At 43.4% G+C, this 20,485-nt stretch overlaps 1 protein-coding gene across 1 annotated transcript in view; it reads right to left on the bottom strand.

Annotated features, from left to right (window-relative positions):
• Positions 1-532: 532 nt before the first annotated feature.
• Positions 533-20,485, bottom strand: part of TMEM116 (transmembrane protein 116) — a 132,858-nt gene continuing 112,905 nt past the window's right edge. Inside the window, exon 11 of the mRNA XM_068245715.1 lies at positions 533-1,961. Within this exon, the coding sequence (XP_068101816.1) occupies positions 1,764-1,961 (198 nt within the window). The 3' untranslated portion in view covers positions 533-1,763. The remainder of the gene's footprint in view (positions 1,962-20,485) is intronic.

Below are 20,485 nucleotides of genomic sequence, written 5' to 3' on the forward strand. Positions count from 1 at the left end.
ACATAAACTGCTCCTCTAGTGAGAGGGTAGTGAGGGGGATAAAGAACTTGAAAACCCCTTGGTATGGTAATTTTACAGAAGGGAAACCAGAGCTGGAGGCATAGAAGGAAATAAAAGACACAGATTGGCTACCTCCTTACAAATGACATATAAATCTCTAGTGAAAACCTAGGTTGACTAGGTAGACCTTTATCCACAGCTCGTTTCGCTGGTTACAGCCGCCTTCATTAGGTTTAAAAAGTCAATATATGTCTACCTATCTTTGCACTAGAGACGTTGTCACCTGTAAGGAGAAAAGCCTACCTTCATTTTCCACTTTTAATTATTTTATTCTCTTGGGTGCCACGCGTACGTTAAAAAGGGGCGCTGGGAAAAAAGGGCGCCGGGTTTTTAACGATAAGCATGGATAACGCTTAAAAATGTATTGTACTGTATTTCGTTTAAAATTAATGTTAAGACCCCCCCTGTTGGTGCCTAAGTAACCCTCCCTGTACCTACCCCTAACCCCTAGACCCCCCTGTTAGTGCCTAAACCTAAGACCCCCCTGTTGGTGCCTAAACCTAAAAAAAAAAAAAAATGTACTGTTTTTCGTTTAAAAATAATGTTTGAAAAAAATATTGTACTGTTTTTCGTTTAAAAATAATATTTAAAAATGTATAAATCATTAAATAATGTGTAATCATGAGAAGCAGTAATAAAACATTAAGTCTCCGGGCGCCGCTTTTAAAACGTTATTTTTCTCCGGCGCCCTTTTTTCCTATCGGGCGCCCATTAAACGATATTTATTATAGGAGTGAATGGCGGCGCCCGATTTGTCCACTAGCCTCAGGCGCCCGAATTTACTGTTACCGGGTGCCACTTGCGCTTTTTCCCCTCCTACAATAGAACAGAATTGCTTTACGTCACTTCCTGATCCTTGGCGGACATTTATAATACATTATAATAAGTGCAAGAGCAATAATCATCATGGCAGCCCAAATAAGTAAACGGCAGCAGACCACAGTCCTGCAATAGACACTGCTCTGAAGCATGAAATATGACTTATCCTCTGCCATCCTCAGGGCAATCTCTCTGCTGGCTAAACAGAACAGAAGATACTGCTGGTAAAACTTATTTTGGAGAAAACAATAGTATGCAGGTATGGTACCCTGACAAGCTGTTGTTTGCTTTCCCCTTCCCTGACAAGCTGATCACAAAGACAGTGACTATCACTTAATGTCTGTGGGTAGCAGAGCTATGATATTCAGAAGCTTCAACATCTGTTCAATTGTCCATTTTTTTTGTAAACCCCACAAAGCAGACAAACAAATGCTGACATTTGATTGGTTGGTTATGGCACCAGTGCCACCTGAACCACAGAGTGTTCACCTCATCCAGTTCATCTATCTTACGCCCTTCCATTTTCCAACTTAGTCCATGTCCAAGAAGCACCAATTAGCTAGCATTAAATAAAGGCCAATGTATTGTCCCAAGTAATTATTACCCATAGATTGTCTAAGTCTTCCATGGTATCATACCAATGAAGAAAGTTCACAATGTGTTATAAACAGTCTATTCAATGACTTGATGGTAAGCTCTCATTGTAGCCCATAGTAATGTGCATATCGGCAATTCGTGGGTCCTTTGTAACTTATATCTAAGTCTCTATTTTAGTGCCTGAAATGCCAGCGACAGAAAGCTATAGACTTGATGTGATCTTTCTTGGCACCTCAGAGACTCCCCTTATTATGCGTCATCACCACCTACAAGTTCCAGACCAGTCCTCATAATGCAGAAGCTCCTTGTGGCCAAAGGTTGCAGGTAGAGACCTGCGTGCTGGCATACTGCTTCTTCTGTGAGCGTAGGAGAGGGGTTTGTGTGTCTACATCCCGCCAACCTCTTTGTTTCAACCGATTAAGCATCTGTTGTGTCCATCCATATGCCAAACAGTTGATGAATCCCTGTGAAACGGCTGTAAAGGCCTTAAAAAAAAAGCAAAACTTTAACACTAGGAAACAATTACTTTAATAATATCAAGAAATGTCCTCGCATGAAACGGCGTAAGAGAACAATTGTTGGCAAAACAGCCACAAGTAACTGCCAAGTATTTGCTAACTGTGCAAAGCTCCTCTGACAAGAAGTGGAAAGAAATGAATAGAAGAGAAAAGAAAAGCAAGATATTGACCACTTATATTCCGTGAAATATTAATATAGACAAAAAGTATCGGAGTATAGTATTGTCCCTGTATAAAATGTAATCTCCCATAGTAAATACTGGGCATTTGATATGGCTTTAGGCACCAGTCACAACAATAACACAGGGGACAGGAAACTCAGAACTCATAAAAAGTAGGATGGGATGTTTTTCTTACAGATAAAATGTAGGCACAACTGGGCACTAGTTTTTACATGAGAAGACTTGAAGGCATTTTCATTTATTTGTACTAATGTATATACAATATCTATGATTAGTTATCCCAAGGACAGTATAAAGGGCATGGGGACACCAGATGTGTATATCAGATATGGAAGATGGGGTCACTAATATAGGATGCCCTACTGTATTGTGTCCTATGCAGGAATTGGCTAAAGTCATTTTTTATGTATTTTTACAGCTAAATTAACTGTTGCTAATCCTAAATTTGAGAGCCCTACGGAAGACTTTCATAAATCACCAACAACAAACAAACTGACCATGAATCTGATTGTGCTGGTCAACATCAGTGAGAAGCTTATTTCAGGTGTCCAGTTTTTTACAGCGATGATCTGATCAGCTCCAGGTTTGCTAGGGGGTCCTTCAGACCCCTTCATCAGTGTTTCAAAAATATTTGATATTTTACTGCATTAATCGGTATATGGGTTTTTAACCACTTCACCACTGAGGGGTTTTACCCCCTGAGCACCAGAGCAATTTTCACCTTTCAGCGCTCCTTCCATTCATTCGTCTATAACTTTATCATTACTTATCGCAATGAAATGAACTATATCTTGTTTTTTCCGCCACCAATTAGGCTTTCTTTAGGTGGGACATTATGCCAAGAATTATTTTTTTCTAAATGTGTTTTAATGGGAAAATAGGAAAAATGTGGGGAAAAAAATAATTATTTTTCAGTTTTCGGCCATTATAGTTTTTAAATAATGCATGCTACTGTAATTAAAACCCATGAAACGTATTTGCCCTTTTGTCCCGGTTATAAAACCATTTAAATTATGTCCCTATCACAATGTTTGGCGCCAATATTTTATTTGGAAATAAAGGTGCATTTTTTTCATTTTTGCGTCCATCCCTAATTACAAGCCCATAGTTTATAAAGTAACAGTGTTATACCCTCTTGACATAAATATTTAATAAGTTCAGTCCCTAAGGTAACTATTTATGTATTTTTTTTAATTGTAAATTTTTAAAAAAAAATTTAATTACAAAAAAAAAAAAATGGGGAGTGTGGGAGGTAATGAGTTAATTTTATGTGTAAAAGTCATTTATTTGTATGTGAAAAATGTGTAGGGTGTAGTTTACTATTTTTTTTTTTTTTTTTTAAAGAGATTTTTTATTGAAAAATTTTCATAATTATACACAGCATACAATTTTCCCTTTCCTCCCAACCCCCCATCCCCTATATAACATAAGAATTACAATATTCATATACCTTTAAAGCATGTCCCTCTTTTGCTACATCCACCTCATTACATAATAGACAACTTATATATGGAATGCTATACATCTTAGAAAAGTCCAGTTATATTTACCTCATTATAACGCATGTCCCTGTGGGATGTTAGAAGGTAACGCATTTACTATAAATATGTATCTGATACACTGGTTGTAATATCAAGATTAGGAATTACTGTGGTGCTATCATCTACCCATCTGCCCCATACTTTTTCAAATTTCTCTGGATGACCTCTCGCCTGGTACGTAAGACTATATAGAGGCAAATTTTGATTAATAAGTGTTTTCATATCTGCAATTGTTGGAGGTTGAGACAGTTTCCACTTTAATAACACATTTTTCCGTGCATAGAAGAATACCAGTCTAAGAAATAATTTATGGTATTTATTGCAAGTGGTATTGTCTATAATGCCCAAAAGGGACCCCTTATAAGAAAGAGTAATAGGTCTGTCCATCATTTTTTCCAAAAGCCTTATGACGGACGTCCAATAGCGTTGAAGTTCCACGCACTCCCAAACACAATGCATGAAATCTGCTTTTGGCGACCCACATTTAAAACAATTAGAACCAATGCCCTTCCCCATTTTGGCCAGCTTATCCGGAGTGTAATAGACCTGGTAGAGCCATTTTGTCTGTATTAGCTTGTCCGCTGAACTAATCACTGAAGTCATATAAGAAGATTCAAATTCATCCCATTCTGTTGCAGAAATTTCACATTGATTCGTTTGCCATTTTGTTTTAATTTTCTCATATCTATAATATCCCTTCCTATCGGAAATCAGTGAGTAGAGGCGAGAAATCAGTTTAGTTTTGTCTTGACTTAACAATATATTTTCTAGCTCTGAGAAGGCCAACAAGACTCCCGATAGGCCTATTTGGGCTTTAATTGCATCTCTGATTTGAAAGTACCGGAATAGGGAGTAGCGTGGAAGTCCAAATTCATCTTTAAGGATATTGAACGTTTTAAATTTGCCATCGCAAAATAATTGGTTTATATATTTTATTCCAAACCTTACCCAGAATTGAGAGTCTTCCATCTTAAGAAGTTCTGGAAATTTTGGATTTACCCATAAAGGAGTATTTGGAGAAATAGAGCCCGGTGGCCCAGAGATCAGTTTGGAGGCAGCTGCAAAGACTTTAATTGAGGTATAAATGAGGGAAGTTCCCTCTTTTCGAGGAGGGATACTCCTATATATAGAACTAGCCAAGGCTTCGTATGAGGAAGCGATATCGGCCTCCAGAGTCAGTGAGGCATCAAATCTATCCCGATTCATCCAGCCATGAGTATGCGTCAGTTGTGCCGCTAAATAATAGATATAAAAATTGGGAACCCCTAGCCCCCCATATTTCGTCGGTAGTTTTAAAGTATCCAATGCCAAACGATGTGTAGAATTACCCCAGATAAAGTTAGCAACCATAGAGTCTATTACTTTAAAGGTACGTTTAGGTATCTGTACTGGAGCCATTTGAAAAATATATAAAAATTTGGGAGCTATAACCATTTTAATGGCAGTAGCTTTACCAGGTATATTCAGGGGCAATTTACTCCATAATTTAAACCTATTATTAAGGCCATCAATTAGAGGGGTTAAGTTAACCTGAATATACTCCTTAATATTTCTGGTAATGGTAACTCCTAGATATTTAAAAGAGTCAGTCACAACTAATTTAGAAGATGGATGAATATATTTGACAGCTTCAGAGTCAAGAGGAAACAGAATGGACTTAGACCAATTTACCTGGAGCCCAGAAACCTCCTGAAAGGAGTCATAAATTTGAAATACCTTAACTAAAGAAGGGCCTGGATTTGCTAAGTACAAAAGCACGTCGTCCGCGTATAATGATATACGTTCCTCCAACTTATGGACTTTAAGTCCCTGAATATCTGGAGATGTCCTAATTAGCTCCGCTAATGGTTCCATTGCTAATGCGAATAGTAAAGGAGATAGGGGACATCCTTGTCTGGTGCCCCTGTAGATATAAATCGGATCTGATATATATGAATTTACCCTGATTCTTGCACGTGGTTTGGCATATAGAATATTAAACCATTTCCTAAATATTTCTCCAAAACCCATTTTCTTTAACACTGCCCCCATATAAATCCACTCTATTGAATCAAAGGCTTTGTGCGTATCAAGCGATAGTATAACCCTGGAGCCTGCATTTTCATGAGGAAACTGTATATTTGAATACAACCTTCGAATATTCAGTTTGGTGGATCTACCAGGCATGAAGCCTGTTTGGTCTTCATGAACAAGGGTGGTAATAAATTGATTCAGTCTATTAGCCAAAACTTTAGCCAATATTTTGGCATCTGTATTAATTAAAGAGATAGGTCGGTAAGACTCACATAAATCCAGATTTTTATTAGGTTTAGGAAGGAGTACTATATATGCTTCGTATAATGTATCTGGAAGAATGCCTTTTGTCAAAGATTCTGCAAACATTTGCGAAAGTCTAGGGGTATTAATGGCGGAGCTTTTTAAATACCATTCTATTGGCAGACCGTCAGGTCCGGGGGTTTTTCCTTTTTTAAAAGAAGCAAGAGCTTTAACGATTTCAGCTTCTGTAATAGGGGCATCTAAAACAGCTTTTGCCTCGTCACTTAATTGCGGGAGATCAATAGAATCCAGAAATTTCACCAAACTGGTGCTATCTGATTTAGCCTTACTAGTATATAGTTCCGTGTAGAAATCAAAAAACTCCTTGGCAATATCTGCCGAGGTAGTACTATATGTCCCAGAACCATTCAGAATCCTAGGAATAGCCGTAGGTTCTCTACATGACCTCAGCAGGTATGCCAAAATTGTGCCACTCTTATTTCCAAATTCAAAGTTTTTTTGTTGGAAAATTATCTCTTTACGCTTAGCTCTAGTATATAACGCCAGTTCATGAATTCTTCTAGCTGCGGCCCAATTATTATATGAGCAGGTATCATTGCTCAGCATTAATGACCTGTACGTTTCCTTAACTTTATTTTCTGTGTACTCATGCATAGCTTTATCATTTGCTCTGATAGTTGATAAGGACGCCCTAAATGCCCCACGTAGCACCGCCTTGCTTGCATCCCAACAAACATTTCCTTCTGCAGTCCCCTGATTTTCTATCCAAAATTGTTTAGCTGCCTCCAAACATGAAATACTGACCGTTTGGTCCTCGAGCCACCACGGCCCCATTCTCCACATATTACCTTGTTGTTTCTGCATATACCGCACATCACATACTAAGGGGGAATGGTCAGATATACCATGTGGAAGATATTTAACGGTTTCAATAAACTGCAAAATATCTTGTGTACCCAAGCACATATCTATACGTGACATAGAATGATGGTGATCTGAATAACATGAGAAGTCCATTTGATCTGGATTTCTCCATCTCCATATGTCTGTCAAGCCTAGCCTACTCATCCATGTGAGCAAATAGGGGTAAGATCTTTGACTTTTATTTTGTAATTTATCCTTCTGCGGATCTAACACCGCATTAAAGTCGCCACTAATAATTATTGGGTGTTGCAGACAACTGCTTAGTTTGGCGGTCAGCGCGTCCAGGACCGTACCAGTAAAAGGTGGGGGAACATATAGTGACACGATAGTAAGGGGTTTCCCTTCTATGTTGATTGTAACAATCACAAATCGGCATGCAGTATCTACCTTTACTCCCATTACAGTTCCAGTGAAGGACTTGGATATTAACACTGCTGTTCCCCTTGAATAAGAGGAGAAGTGAGAAACGTGATAGGTTGCTATCCACGGTTTCTTAAGAGTTAAAACTTTACTACCCGTTAAATGAGTCTCCTGTAAGCATATTATGTGTGGTGTCAATTTTTTTAAATGGTCAAACACCAGCCTTCGTTTTATGTGGTTATTCAGACCTCGAACATTCCACGTGACAATTCTTAAATCAGCCATTATCCTTTGTATAGAACCAAAAGACAGCTATCCATTCTTTTCTTGCTTCTGAGGGGATATACATACATTCAAGAATAAAAAGATTAAAGACATACTTATCTATTAACCCATGTGTGCCCATACAACTCCCTAACCCACCCCACTCCCTGCTGACAACCACAGGAAGTTTCATACCCAAACTTACTGTTTGTGGGGGAAAAGACAAACTTCGGCCGCTACTTCCGGCCTGGCTATAAACATTACACCCGTTACCCCATTTAGCTCAGCTCTGCAACCCCTTAATATTTTCCCTGCTTTTCCTATTGTTATACCATTTTAGCCTATTTTCCCATATATACTTAACTTTAGAGCTTAAAGTCCCCCTTTTTATAATTCACACATGTTAAATAACAGAGCAAATTGTGTTCTCTATAGGATTACTTATTCAAAGGCATTTTTCATACTACATACAGTGTGTTAACATAGGGATATATATATTTTGTGCATTCCTCATAACTACCACCAGAGAGCACCAAACCCCTTCTTATTCTTCTTACCATTAACTTTTAGTGGTAAAGAAAGTGTCCTTAAATACTATAGCCTGTTCTCATCCTATCCTACCCCCCAAGGATATTCCAACATATCTATTCATTAATTTTTTAGAGCGAAAGTACTCTAATGCAAATATATAATAGTTTTAACATTTTGGGAATATATTCATATATTTGGAGTAAGACTCTATAAACATAATAACCGAACTTTCTTATCTGAGGACACTGTCTCTTCATAGGACATATGACACGGAGCGTATAGGATTCACAAATATAGAGAAATATAACAAGCTAAATTCTTATAAGGGCCCAACATAAGCACTGTTTACATCCGCTACGAAAGCCTCATTTCTTTTTCTTAGGTGGAATATTAGGAATAGGCAAGCCTTTGCTTTCCATCCATGTCACAGCTTCCTCAGGTGACGTAAAAAAGATAGTTTTATCCTGGTATTGAATGCGAAGTTTCGCTGGAAACATCATACTGTACTCTATTTGTTGAATCTTGAGACCTGCTTTAACAGCATAATATGATGCACGTTGTCTTTGAACCTCCGCTGAAAAGTCTTGGTATAATGATACTTTGGACCCATTATATTCCAAACTCGATGTTAGTCTGGCCTTGCGCATAATCTCCACTCTGTCACGATAGTTTAATAATTTCGCCACCATAGGCCTTGGTAAATTGCCAGGTTTTGGCGGACCTCCTGGCACCCTATGTGCCCTTTCAATAGAGAAGGCTGCAGATAGATGTAACTCAGGGATGGATTTCTTAAGCCATTCCTCAAGAAAAGTTTCAGGATGGATGCCTTCGACCTTTTCAGGGAGGCCGATAATACGTATATTGGACCTCCGCGATCTGTTTTCTAACTCGTCCAGTTTCAAGGCCTGAGAGTGGGCAGCTTTAGTATTTTCTGCTTGACTGCTCCTTATGGGCCGCAAATCGTCCTCAATACAGCTAATGCGCGTTTCCATTTCTACTGCTTTTTCACGCATTTTCCTTAAGTCATCCTTCACTAGTGTAAGATCAGACTGAATATATTCAAATTTTGTGTTAATGTTAAGCTGCAGGGCTCTAATCGCTTCTAACAGCTCTGCTCGAGTGGGTTCTCCGTCTCCCTCTTCATCCCCTGTATTTTCCTCCCCTGAGGCCTGTGAGTTGGATCGGGGCCTCTTTTCCTTCCTACCCCCGGAGCTATCACGCGGCTGTTTAGGCTCTCCGTCCCTACTTACTGCTTCCGCGGGGACTTGAGTTTCTTGCGCCGTCTCCATGTGCTCTGACGGTGGGGAGACATGATCTGCCGGCGCTGCTGAAGAATCCGGAGAGCGGGCGGCGCCATCTTGGGTCGCATCATGCGCGTACTTGGCGAGTTTCGCCGCCGCATCAGTGCCCTTCCCTTTCGCCGACATTTGGGATCCAGGCAGGAGCTTCTCCTAAGTGTGACTAGGCGAGGTCGCAGTGCTGGAGTCACTGGGGAACAAGGATTCTGCAGGATTCTATGCCCGGTCAGAGGAGCTGTGGAAAACACGTCCTCACGCTCCCATAGCTGGCCACGCCCCCCGTAGTTTACTATTTGGCCACAAGATGGCCACAGTAACTTTTTGTTTTAATGCGACCTCCAAGCTTCTTTCCGGAAGCTTGGAGGAAGTATAAGGAGGCTGGACACGTGAGTTTTTTCTCACAATGATCGCGCTGCCCATAGGAGAGCAGCTGATCATTGCGGGGCTTAGATCAACGAACGGGAATGGATTTTCCCGTTCATTGATCTCTGGGCGAGCGGGCGGCGGCGTGTTTACTAGCGGCGGGCGGCGTGTTTACGAGCAGGAGCGCGGGCAGCGTCGGGAACGCGGAAAGTACGTGTTTCTCCGTCCCTGGCAATAGAAAGTGAAGTCCGCACGATGTCGGTATGGTCAAACCGGCTTTATTGTATCAAACACATGGGCTAAAAACAACACCAAATGCTAGCATTTGGTGTTGTTTTTAGCCCATGTGTTTGATACAATAAAGCCGGTTTGACCATACCGACATCGTGCGGACTTCACTTTCTATTGCCTTGGATTTTGGGTCGGAGCGGCCTGTTGCCCTGCACTGTCGGTGGTTGGAGGTTTGAGCGGAGTTCCACAACCTTCATTTCTCCGTCCCTGGTTGTTAAAGGATGGAAAAAGGGGCGGAGAAATACGTACGCGCGGGGGTAAAGTGGTTAAGATCCTTTACTAAAATGGCAGTAATGTTCTGCCCTTTCCTGTATTTGCTGAAGCCAGTGATCAATTCTATCAGTGGCATTTACTTATATAGAAATATATGTTCTAATCATTTTTCATACACTAGCACCACATAATTGTGATAGAAAGTGGAATGGCTTAGATTGCCAAACACTTATTTGTATATGTTACGTCCAGAACCCGAAGTTTGGCCACTTCTAGTTCTGGCAGGCCACTTCGGGTTCTGGCCGGCCAATGTGCGAAGTGGCCGCTGCGCTGCGGCCAATGTGAGGAATGGAATGATTCATGTAAAATGAATGTATCTTCCGGCCGCAGCGCAGCGGCTAAATGTATCGCAACCTAGTTAATTTAATGACATTAAGCCGGCGGCAATGAAACAGATGAAGCCGCCGGCTTTTGCTCTGCCTCTCTCTCCTCCCCCCCGCCTCTCTCTCCTTCTCTTATGGCCAGCCGGCGGGGACACGCATGTCCGAGAGTCGTTCGTCGCGCCAGGGAAAGCAGAGCGGAGAGGCTGCAGACATTGCTTCTGCCAGCACCCGCTCTGCAAGAACGGCAGGCTTCCCTGCCGCGACGAACGACTCCAGAGGGGACACGCGTGTCCCCAACCGGCTGCCAATAGTAAGAGAAGGAGAGAGAGGCAGAGCAAAAGCCGGCGGCTTCATCTGTTTCATTGCCGCCGGCTTAATGTCATTAAATTAACTAGGTTGCGATACATTTGGCCGCTGCGCTGCGGCCAGAAGATACATTCATGTTACATGAATCATTCCATTCCTCACATTGGCCGCAGCGCAGCGGCCACTTCGCACATTGGCCGGCCAGAACCCGAAGTGGCCGGCCAGAACTAGAAGTGGCCAAACTTCGGGTTCTGGTCGTAACATATACAAGAAACTTTAAATGGAGGAAAGCACACAGTACCAGTTCACACAGAATATCAGGGCATTGCTGTATCGCTCACATAGTAGTCCATATAGTAAAAAAGTAAAATTAGTAAAAAAAAGTAAAATATATATATATATATATATATATATATATATATATATATATATATATATATATATATATATAGATATATATAAATGAGCAGAGCTCAGAGTTAAGTCAGTAACTATAAGAAGTTGAGGTGTTTTTAATTTCCTTTTCCCCATTTAGTTGACCCTAGGGTTTTTGGCATAGTTCCCACTAGAACGCTAATAAAAACTAGCATTTTTGCCTCGTTAGAGTAGGACTCACCAGATTGGGGACACTTTGGCGCAGTTGGTGAGCTTAAACGCTTTAAAGCGTAACCAAGAGCCCCTGTCACTGCTATCCTGTTGTGTGCTACAGCCCCTCTGTATTTATATATTTTTTATAGAGACTGGGGATCTCCAGTGCTGCGTGCATGCTTTGCATAGTATTGCATATAATTTGTTTTGTGCTGCTCATCCCTTGGCTTATATTATTTTTCCCTGTGAGCGTACATAACCATGCCCACCTCTAGCACAGTTAAAGGGAACCAGAGATGAAGCTACAAAAAAAATAAATAGGAAAAGATTCCCCTAGCCCCATAAGCCTGGATCGCTCCCACGCCGCCGTCCTCCGCTGCCTGCCTCCATCACCTGTACCGGGTCCCGTCACTTCAAATTGTACACAAGCGCAGGGACTCCATCCGTATCTTTACACATGCGCCTACGCAGTACGGAGGGAGCGCACTGCGCTTGCGTCGACTGGCCGAAATGACGGGACCTGGTACCGGCAGATAGAGGCAGCGGAGGATGGCAGCGTGGAAGTAATCCAGGCTGATGGGGCTGGAGGAAGCCCCAGGTATGTATAAAACTGTTAGTTCGTCTCTGGGTCTCTTTAAAGAGACTCTGAAGCGAGAATAAATCTCGCTTCAGAGCTCATAGTTAGCAGGGGCATGTGTGCCCCTGCTAAACCGCCGCTAAACGGGAGTCCCTTCACCCCCAAACCCCCCACTGCAACACTTGGTCGCAGACTTGGTCGCTCCTGGAATCAGGGCTAACGGCTGCAGCCCTGCCTCCAGTCGCGTCTATCAGCGGCGCATCGCCGCCGCTCCCCCGCCCCTCTCAGTGAAGGAAGACTGAGAGGGGCGGGGGAGAGGCGGAGATACGCGCTGACAGACGCGCGTGGGGCAGGGCTGCGGCAGGAACCAACCAGGAAGCGGTCCTCCGCTGCACGGAGGAGGATTTGGGGGTGAAGGGACTCCCGTTTAGCGGCGGGATAGTGGCGGTTTAGCAGGGGCACACATGCCCCTGCTATCTATGAGGTCTGAAGCGAGATTTATTCTCGCTTCAGACTCTCTTTAAGCATATAAATGAGCGGAGCTCATAGTTCAGTTAGTAGCTAGTAGAAGGTGAGGTGTTTTTATTTCCTTTTTCCCATTTAGTAGACCCTTAGGCTTTTGGCATGGTTCCCACTAGAACGCTAATAAAACCTAGCATTTTTGCCTAGTTAGAGTAGGACTCACCAGACTAGGGACACTTTGGCGCAGTTGGTGAGCTTAAACGCATTAAAGCGTAACCAAGAGCCCCTGTCACTGCTTTCCTGTTGTGTGCTGCAGCCCCTCTGTATATATATAGATAGATAGATAGATAGATAGATAGATAGATAGATATAGTATATATATTACACAGAGGCCTAGAAGTCAAAGCCAGCAGATCAGGCGTTTGAGCTGCAGCTGTGTTCCTTCCCTTGACAGGTTTTAGAATTATAATGTGAACTCAGACGCTCTCTGGGTCTGTGAAGCAATCATTCTGTAGTGCATGATAGAAGTCTCACCACAACAGGCGGGGCATGACTCACTTGCTCCATCATGGTAATGAAATGAACATTTAACAGAAAACATCTTTCTTTGGCATCAGGAATATAACATTCTGTTTTGCTTTTAGGCTTAGAGTTTGTTGGGGTTTTGTTTTTGAAAATTCGCCAGAAACCAGTTAAAGACATGATGGAAAAAATGCTTCTAGATGCTTCTAGATGTGGAAAATAGCAGTTTGTGTACACATAATTCTCATTCCTTAAATCCACTGAAATAATGTTTACCTTGGTAAGTAAAATAAAAGACAATTCACTCTAAATATATTATTTGGCAACTTACAGTTGTGGTGTTTCTTCACTGGTGTGGTGCAGACAAATGCTTGTATACCCGTCTTTCCCCGAAAATAAGACAGTGTCTTATATTAATTTTTGCTCTAAAAGATGTGCTAGGGCTTATTTTCAGGGGATGTCTTATATTTCTATTAGGAAGTGTCTCTCAGCAGAACATTTCCTGTTCCTTTGTACTGTGATGTTCATGGATTTGAAAGTATGCTACTGTACTGATCAGGCACCTGCCCTGTCTTCCCTGCACACAGCTGATAACCTTGCTGTGTGCTGGGATGACAGGATCAGTACACTACGCCACTGTGTCCCAACTTACTGGATGCCTCTTCATCCTCTTTAACCACTTGAGGACCGCCACCAGCCGATGGGCGGCGGCAAAGTCCGGGCCCAAACGACCGCAATACGCCCATCGGCGGGGGCGGCTACGGGAGTGGCTATGCGGCGATCGCGTCATTCGTGACGCGATCAGCCGCCGGGGACTGGCTCCGCCCACCGCTCGTAGTAACCCGCCGGCCGTTCGGAAGCGCCGGCGGGTTACTAGCACCAGGATCGCCGCTGCACATATGTATAATAGGCTTCGTAATGTATACAAAGCCTATTATACTGGCTGCCTCCTGCCCTGGTGGTCCCAGTGTCCGAGGGACCACCAGGGCAGGCTGCAGCCACCCTAGTCTGCACCCAAGCACACTGATTTCCCCCCCCCTGCCCCCTGATCGCCCACAGCACCCCTCAGACCCCCCCCTGCCCACCCCCCAGACCACTGTTTGCACCCAGTCACCCCCCTAATCACCCATCAATCACTCCCTGTCACTATCTGTCAACGCTATTTTTTTTGTATCCCCCCCCCTGCCCACTGCCCCCTCCTGATCACCCCCCACCCCTCAGATTCTCCCCAGACCCCCCCCCCAGACCCCCCCCCCCCGTGTACTATATGCATCTATCCCCCCTGATCACCTGTCAATCACCTGTCAATCACCTGTCAATCACCCGTCAATCACCCGTCAATCACCCCCTGTCACTGCCACCCATCAATCAGCCCCTAACCTGCCCCTTGCGGGCAATCTGATCACCCCCCCACACCAATAGATCGCCCGCAGATCCGACATCAGATCACCTCCCAAATCCATTGTTTACATCTATTCTCTCCTCTAAACACCCACTAATTACCCATCAATCACCCATCAATCACCCCCTATCACCACCTGTCACTGTTACCCATCAGATTAGACCTTAATCTACCCCTTGCGGGCACCCAATCACCCGCCCACACGCTCAGATTGCCCTCAGACCCCCCCTTATCAATTCGCCAGTGCAATATTTACATCTGTTATTCCCTGTAATAACCCACTGATCACCTGTCAATCACCTATCAATCACCCCCTGTCACTGCCACCCATCAATCACCCCCTGTCACTGCCACCCATCAATCAGCCCCTAACCTGCCCCTTGCGGGCAATCTGATCACCCACCCACACCAATAGATCGCCCGCAGATCCGACATCAGATCACCTCCCAAGTGCAGTGTATACATCTCTTCTCTCCTCTAAACACCCACTAATTACCCATCAATCACCCCCTATCACCACCTGTCACTGTTACCCATCAGATTAGACCCTAATCTGCCCCTTGCGGGCACCCAATCACCCGCCCACACGCTCAGATTGCCCTCAGACCCCCCCCCCCTTATCAATTCGCCAGTGCAATATTTACATCTGTTATTCCCTGTAATAACCCACTGATCACCTGTCAATCACCTATCAATCACCCCCTGTCACTGCCACCCATCAATCACCCCCTGTCACTGCCACCCATCAATCACCCCCTGTCACTGCCACCCATCAATCAGCCCCTAACCTGCCCCTTGCGGGCAATCTGATCACCCACCCACACCAATAGATCGCCCGCAGATCCGACATCAGATCACCTCCCAAGTGCAGTGTTTACCTCTCTTCTCTCCTCTAAACACCCACTAATTACCCATCAATCACCCCCTATCACCACCTGTCACTGTTACCCATCAGATTAGACCCTAATCTGCCCCTTGCGGGCACCCAATCACCCGCCCACACGCTCAGATTGCCCTCAGACCCCCCCTTATCAATTCGCCAGTGCAATATTTACATCTGTTATTCCCTGTAATAACCCACTGATCACCTGTCAATCACCTATCAATCACCCCCTGTCACTGCCACCCATCAATCACCCCCTGTCACTGCCACCCATCAATCACCCCCTGTCACTGCCACCCATCAATCAGCCCCTAACCTGCCCCTTGCGGGCAATCTGATCACCCACCCACACCAATAGATCGCCCGCAGATCCGACATCAGATCACCTCCCAAGTGCAGTGTTTACATCTCTTCTCTCCTCTAAACACCCACTAATTACCCATCAATCACCCCCTATCACCACCTGTCACGGTTACCCATCAGATTAGACCCTAATCTGCCCCTTGCGGGCACCCAATCACCCGCCCACACCTCAGAACGTCCTCAGACCCCAGCCCTGATCACCTCGCTAGTGCATTGCTTGCATCTATTTCCCCCCTCTAATCACACCTTGAGACACCCATCAATCACCTCCTGTCACCCCCTAGCACACTTACCCATCAGATCAGGCCCTAATTTGCCCTGTGTGGGCTCCTGATCACTCGGCCAAACCCTCAGATCCCCCTCAGACCCCCTTCCGATCACCTCCCCAGTGCATTGATTGCATCTATTTTCCCCTCTAACCGCCCCCTGAGACACCCATCAATCACCTCCTGTCACCCCCCTAGCACTCCTATCCATCAGATCAGGCCCAAAACATCCTGTCATCTAAGAGGCCACCCTGCTTATGAAAGGTTCCACAAAATTTGCCCCCTCATAGACCACCTGTCATCAAAATTTGCAGATGCTTATACCCCTGAACAGTCATTTTGAGAAATTTGGTTTCCAGACTACTCACAGTTTTGGGCCCGTAAAATGCCAGGGCAGTATAGGAACCCCACAAGTGACCCCATTTTAGAAAGAAGACACCCCAAGGTATTCTGTTAGGTGTATGATGAGTTCATAGAAGATTTTATTTTTTGTCAAAAGTTAGCGGAAATTGGATTTTTATTGTTTTTTTCACAAAGTGTCATTTTTCACTAACTTGTGACAAAAAATAAAATCTTCTATGAACTCACCATACCCCTAACGGAATACCTTGGGGTGTCTTCTTTCTAAAATGGGGTCACTTGTGGGGTTCCTATACTGCCCTGGCATTTTAGGGGCCCTAAACCGTGAGGAGTAGTCTAGAAAACAAATGCCTCAAAATGACCTGTGAATAGGACGTTGGGCCCCTTAGCGCACCTAGGCTGCAAAAAAGTGTCACACATGTGATATCGCCATACTCAGGAGAAGTAGTATAATGTGTTTTGTGGTGTATTTTTACACATACCCATGCTGGGTGGGAGAAATCTCTCTGTAAATGGACAATTGTGTGTAAAAAAAATCAAAAATGTGTCATTTACAGAGATATTTCTCCCACCCAGCATGGTTATATGTAAAAATACACCACAAAACACATTATACTACTTCTTCTGAGTACGGCGATACCACATGTGTGACACTTTTTTGCAGCCTAACTGTGCTAAGGGGCCCAAAGTCCAATGAGTACCTTTAGGATTTCACAGGTCATTTTGAGACATTTGGGTTCAAGACTACTCCTCACGGTTTAGGGCCCCTAAAATGCCAGGGCAGTATAGGAACCCCACAAGTGACCCCATTTTAGAAAGAAGACACCCAAGGTATTCTGTTAGGTGTATGATGAGTTCATAGAAGATTTTATTTTTTGTCACAAGTTAGCGGAAATTGATATGTATTGTTTTTTTTTTCACAAAGTGTCATTTTCCGCTAACTTGTGACAAAAAAAAAAATCTTCTATGAACTCACCATACTCCTAACAGAATACCTTGGGGTGTCTTCTTTCTAAAATGGGGTCACTTGTGGGGTTCCTATACTGCCCTGGCATTTTAGGGGCCCTAAACCGTGAGCAGTAGTCTAGAATCCAAATGCCTCAAAATGACCTGTGAATAGGACGTTAGGCCCCTTAGCGCACCTAGGTTGCAAACAAGTGTCACACATGTGGTATCGCCGTACTCAGAAGAAGTAGTATATTGTGTTTTGGGGTGTATTTTTACACATACCCATGCTGGGTGGGAGAAATCTCTCTGTAAATGGACAATTGTGTGTAAAAAAAATCAAACAATTGTCATTTACAGAGATATTTCTCCCACCCAGCATGGGTATGTGTAAAAATACACCCCAAAACACATTATACTACTTCTCCTGAGTACGGCGGTACCACATGTGTGGCACTTTTTTGCACCCTAAGTGCGCTAAGAGGCCCAAAGTCCAATGAGTACCTTTAGGATTTCACAGGTCATTTTGCGACATTTGGTTTCAAGACTACTCCTCACGGTTTAGGGCCCCTAAAATGCCAGGGCAGTATAGGAACCCCACAAATGACCCCATTTTAGAAAGAAGACACCCCAAGGTATTCCGTTAGGAGTATGGTGAGTTCATAGAAGATTTTATTTTTTGTCACAAGTCAGCGGAAAATGACACTTTGTGAAAAAAAACAATTAAAATCAATTTCCGCTAACTTGTGACAAAAAAAAAAAAATCTTCTATGAACTCACCATCCTCCTAACGGAATACCTTGGGGTGTCTTCTTTCTAAAATGGGGTAATTTGTGGGGTTCCTATACTGTCCTGGCATTTTAGGGGCCCTAAACCGTGAGGAGTAGTCTTGAAACGAAATTTCTCAAAATGACCTGTGAAATCCTAAAGGTACTCATTGAACTTTGGGCCCCTTAGTGCAGTTAGGGTGCAAAAAAGTGCCACACATGTGGTATCGCCGTACTCAGGAGAAGTAGTATAATGTGTTTTGGGGTGTATTTTTACACATACCCATGCTGAGTGGGAGAAATATCTCTATAAATAGACAATTGTGTGTAAAAAAAATTAAACAATTGTCATTTACGGAGATATTTCTCCCACCCAGCATGGGTATGTGTAAAAATACACCCCAAAACACATTATACTACTTCTCCTGAGTACGGCAATACCACATGTGTGGCACTTTTTTGCAGCCTAACTGCGCTAAGGGGCCAAAAGTCCAATGAGCATCTTTAGGCTTTACAGGGGTGCTTACAATTAGGCACCCCCCAAAATGCCAGGACAGTGAACACACCCCACAAATGACCCCATTTTGGAAAGTAGACACTTCAAGGTATTCAGAGAGGAGCATAGTGAGTCTGTGGCAGATTTCATTTTTTTTTGTCGCAAGTTAGAAGAAATGGAAACTACTTTTTTTTTTTCTTTTTTTTGTCAGAAAGTGTCATTTTCCGCTAACTTGTGACAAAAAAAATAAAATCTTCTATGAACTCACCATGCCTCTCACTGAATACTTTGGGATGTCTTCTTTCCAAAATGGGGTCATTTGGGGGGTATTTGTACTATCCTGGAATTTTAGCCCCTCATGAAACCTGACAGGTGCGCAGAAAAGTCAGAGATGCTTGAAAATGGGAAAATTCACTTTTGGCACCATAGTTTGTAAACGCTATAACTTTTACCCAATCCAATAAATATACACTGAATGGTTTTTTTTTTTATCAAAGACATGTAGCAGAATAACTTTCGCGCTCAAATGTATAGGAAATTTTACTTTATTTGAAAAATGTCAGCACAGCAAGTTAAAAAAGTCATTTTTTTGCCAAAATTCATGTCTTTTTTGATGAATATAATAAAAACTAAAACTCGCAGCAGCAATCAAATAGCAGCAAAAGAAAGCTGTATTAGTGACAAGAAAAGGAGGTAAAATTCATTTAGGTGGTAGGTTGTATGACCGAGCAATAAACCGTGAAAGCTGCAGTGGTCTGAATGGAGAAAAAGGCTCTGGTCCTTAAGGGGCGAAAAGACTGTGGTCCTGAAGTGGTTAACTTCCGCTAGGGCTTATTTTTGGGGTAGGGCTTATATTTCAAGCATGCTTAAAATTCCAGCTAGGGCTTATTTTCAGGGTAGGTCTTATTTTCAGGGAAAGAGGGTATGTGTTCTGTGCTCATAGTGCAGATCTTGTCCTGCTAAGAGTGCTGACCTCTGTGCTGCCCATACCCTGGAGGCCCATATCCTCACAGAAGGAATGATGGGAATTTGCACTGTAATTTGGTATGCATTTAATCCAATCCTATATAAAACTGAATGACTGCCAAGCACTGGTAAAGCTGCATACCATAGAGTTTTGCCACCTCAGCAGCACAGACTGCTATTACTTACTAGGCTCTATTAACATCAACGAGTCCTGAAGTTTGGTTGGACTTCCTGGTTTGCTCCAGCCCTTCTCCCTTACAATCACACCACACCCCCTCTCACTCCATGCCGTGCCGCTGCCTGCACCTCCCATGCTCCTCCTGTTCTACCTGGTGATGTCATAACCTGACCTCAGTACCTATTTCTAGACCAGGAAGTGGTTCATACATTTAAAATGGCTACGGACAAATTTTGGCACAGGGTGAAGCCGAAAGACGGCTCACCCTGCGCCTGCTGAAAGTCTGAAGTGGTGTTAATGCTATTCCACCTCCAAGTTCTTGCAACTCGGGGAGGTGGTGGGAGGGGACATGTAACTCGGGCACCGGCTGTTGCCTGTGGTTGAATCACCTCTTTTTGTTTAAATTTGAGCTCCGGCAATCACCGGTGCCCAAATTAGTCCTTGAGAACCACTATAGCTGTGATTCTTATTACAGCCTTTGGTGGTGCCCAAATCATTGGCGCAGCTCTGCCCCGAAATTAGCTGTCTCAGAAGCTGTCCAGTTGGGAAACGTGTAGAGCATTAGTAGACAAATTAACAGTTGGCTTCTCATCTGACTTTGGGCACCCATTTGTGCTCAGTAGGGCCCTGTTGACAGTAACCAGGGCAATAAGGCTTTTGACTCAGAAGTTATGAGTATGCAGCTTTAATGCTAGATAGGTAAACAATGACATTGATTCTCCCCAGGGTTACCTTGAAGACTTGACATTAATTTTATACAGACATAGCTACTAAGTGGAGGCT

The sequence above is a fragment of the Hyperolius riggenbachi genome, chromosome 1 (genome assembly GCF_040937935.1).
Source record: "Hyperolius riggenbachi isolate aHypRig1 chromosome 1, aHypRig1.pri, whole genome shotgun sequence".
Classification (NCBI taxonomy): Eukaryota; Metazoa; Chordata; class Amphibia; order Anura; family Hyperoliidae; genus Hyperolius; species Hyperolius riggenbachi.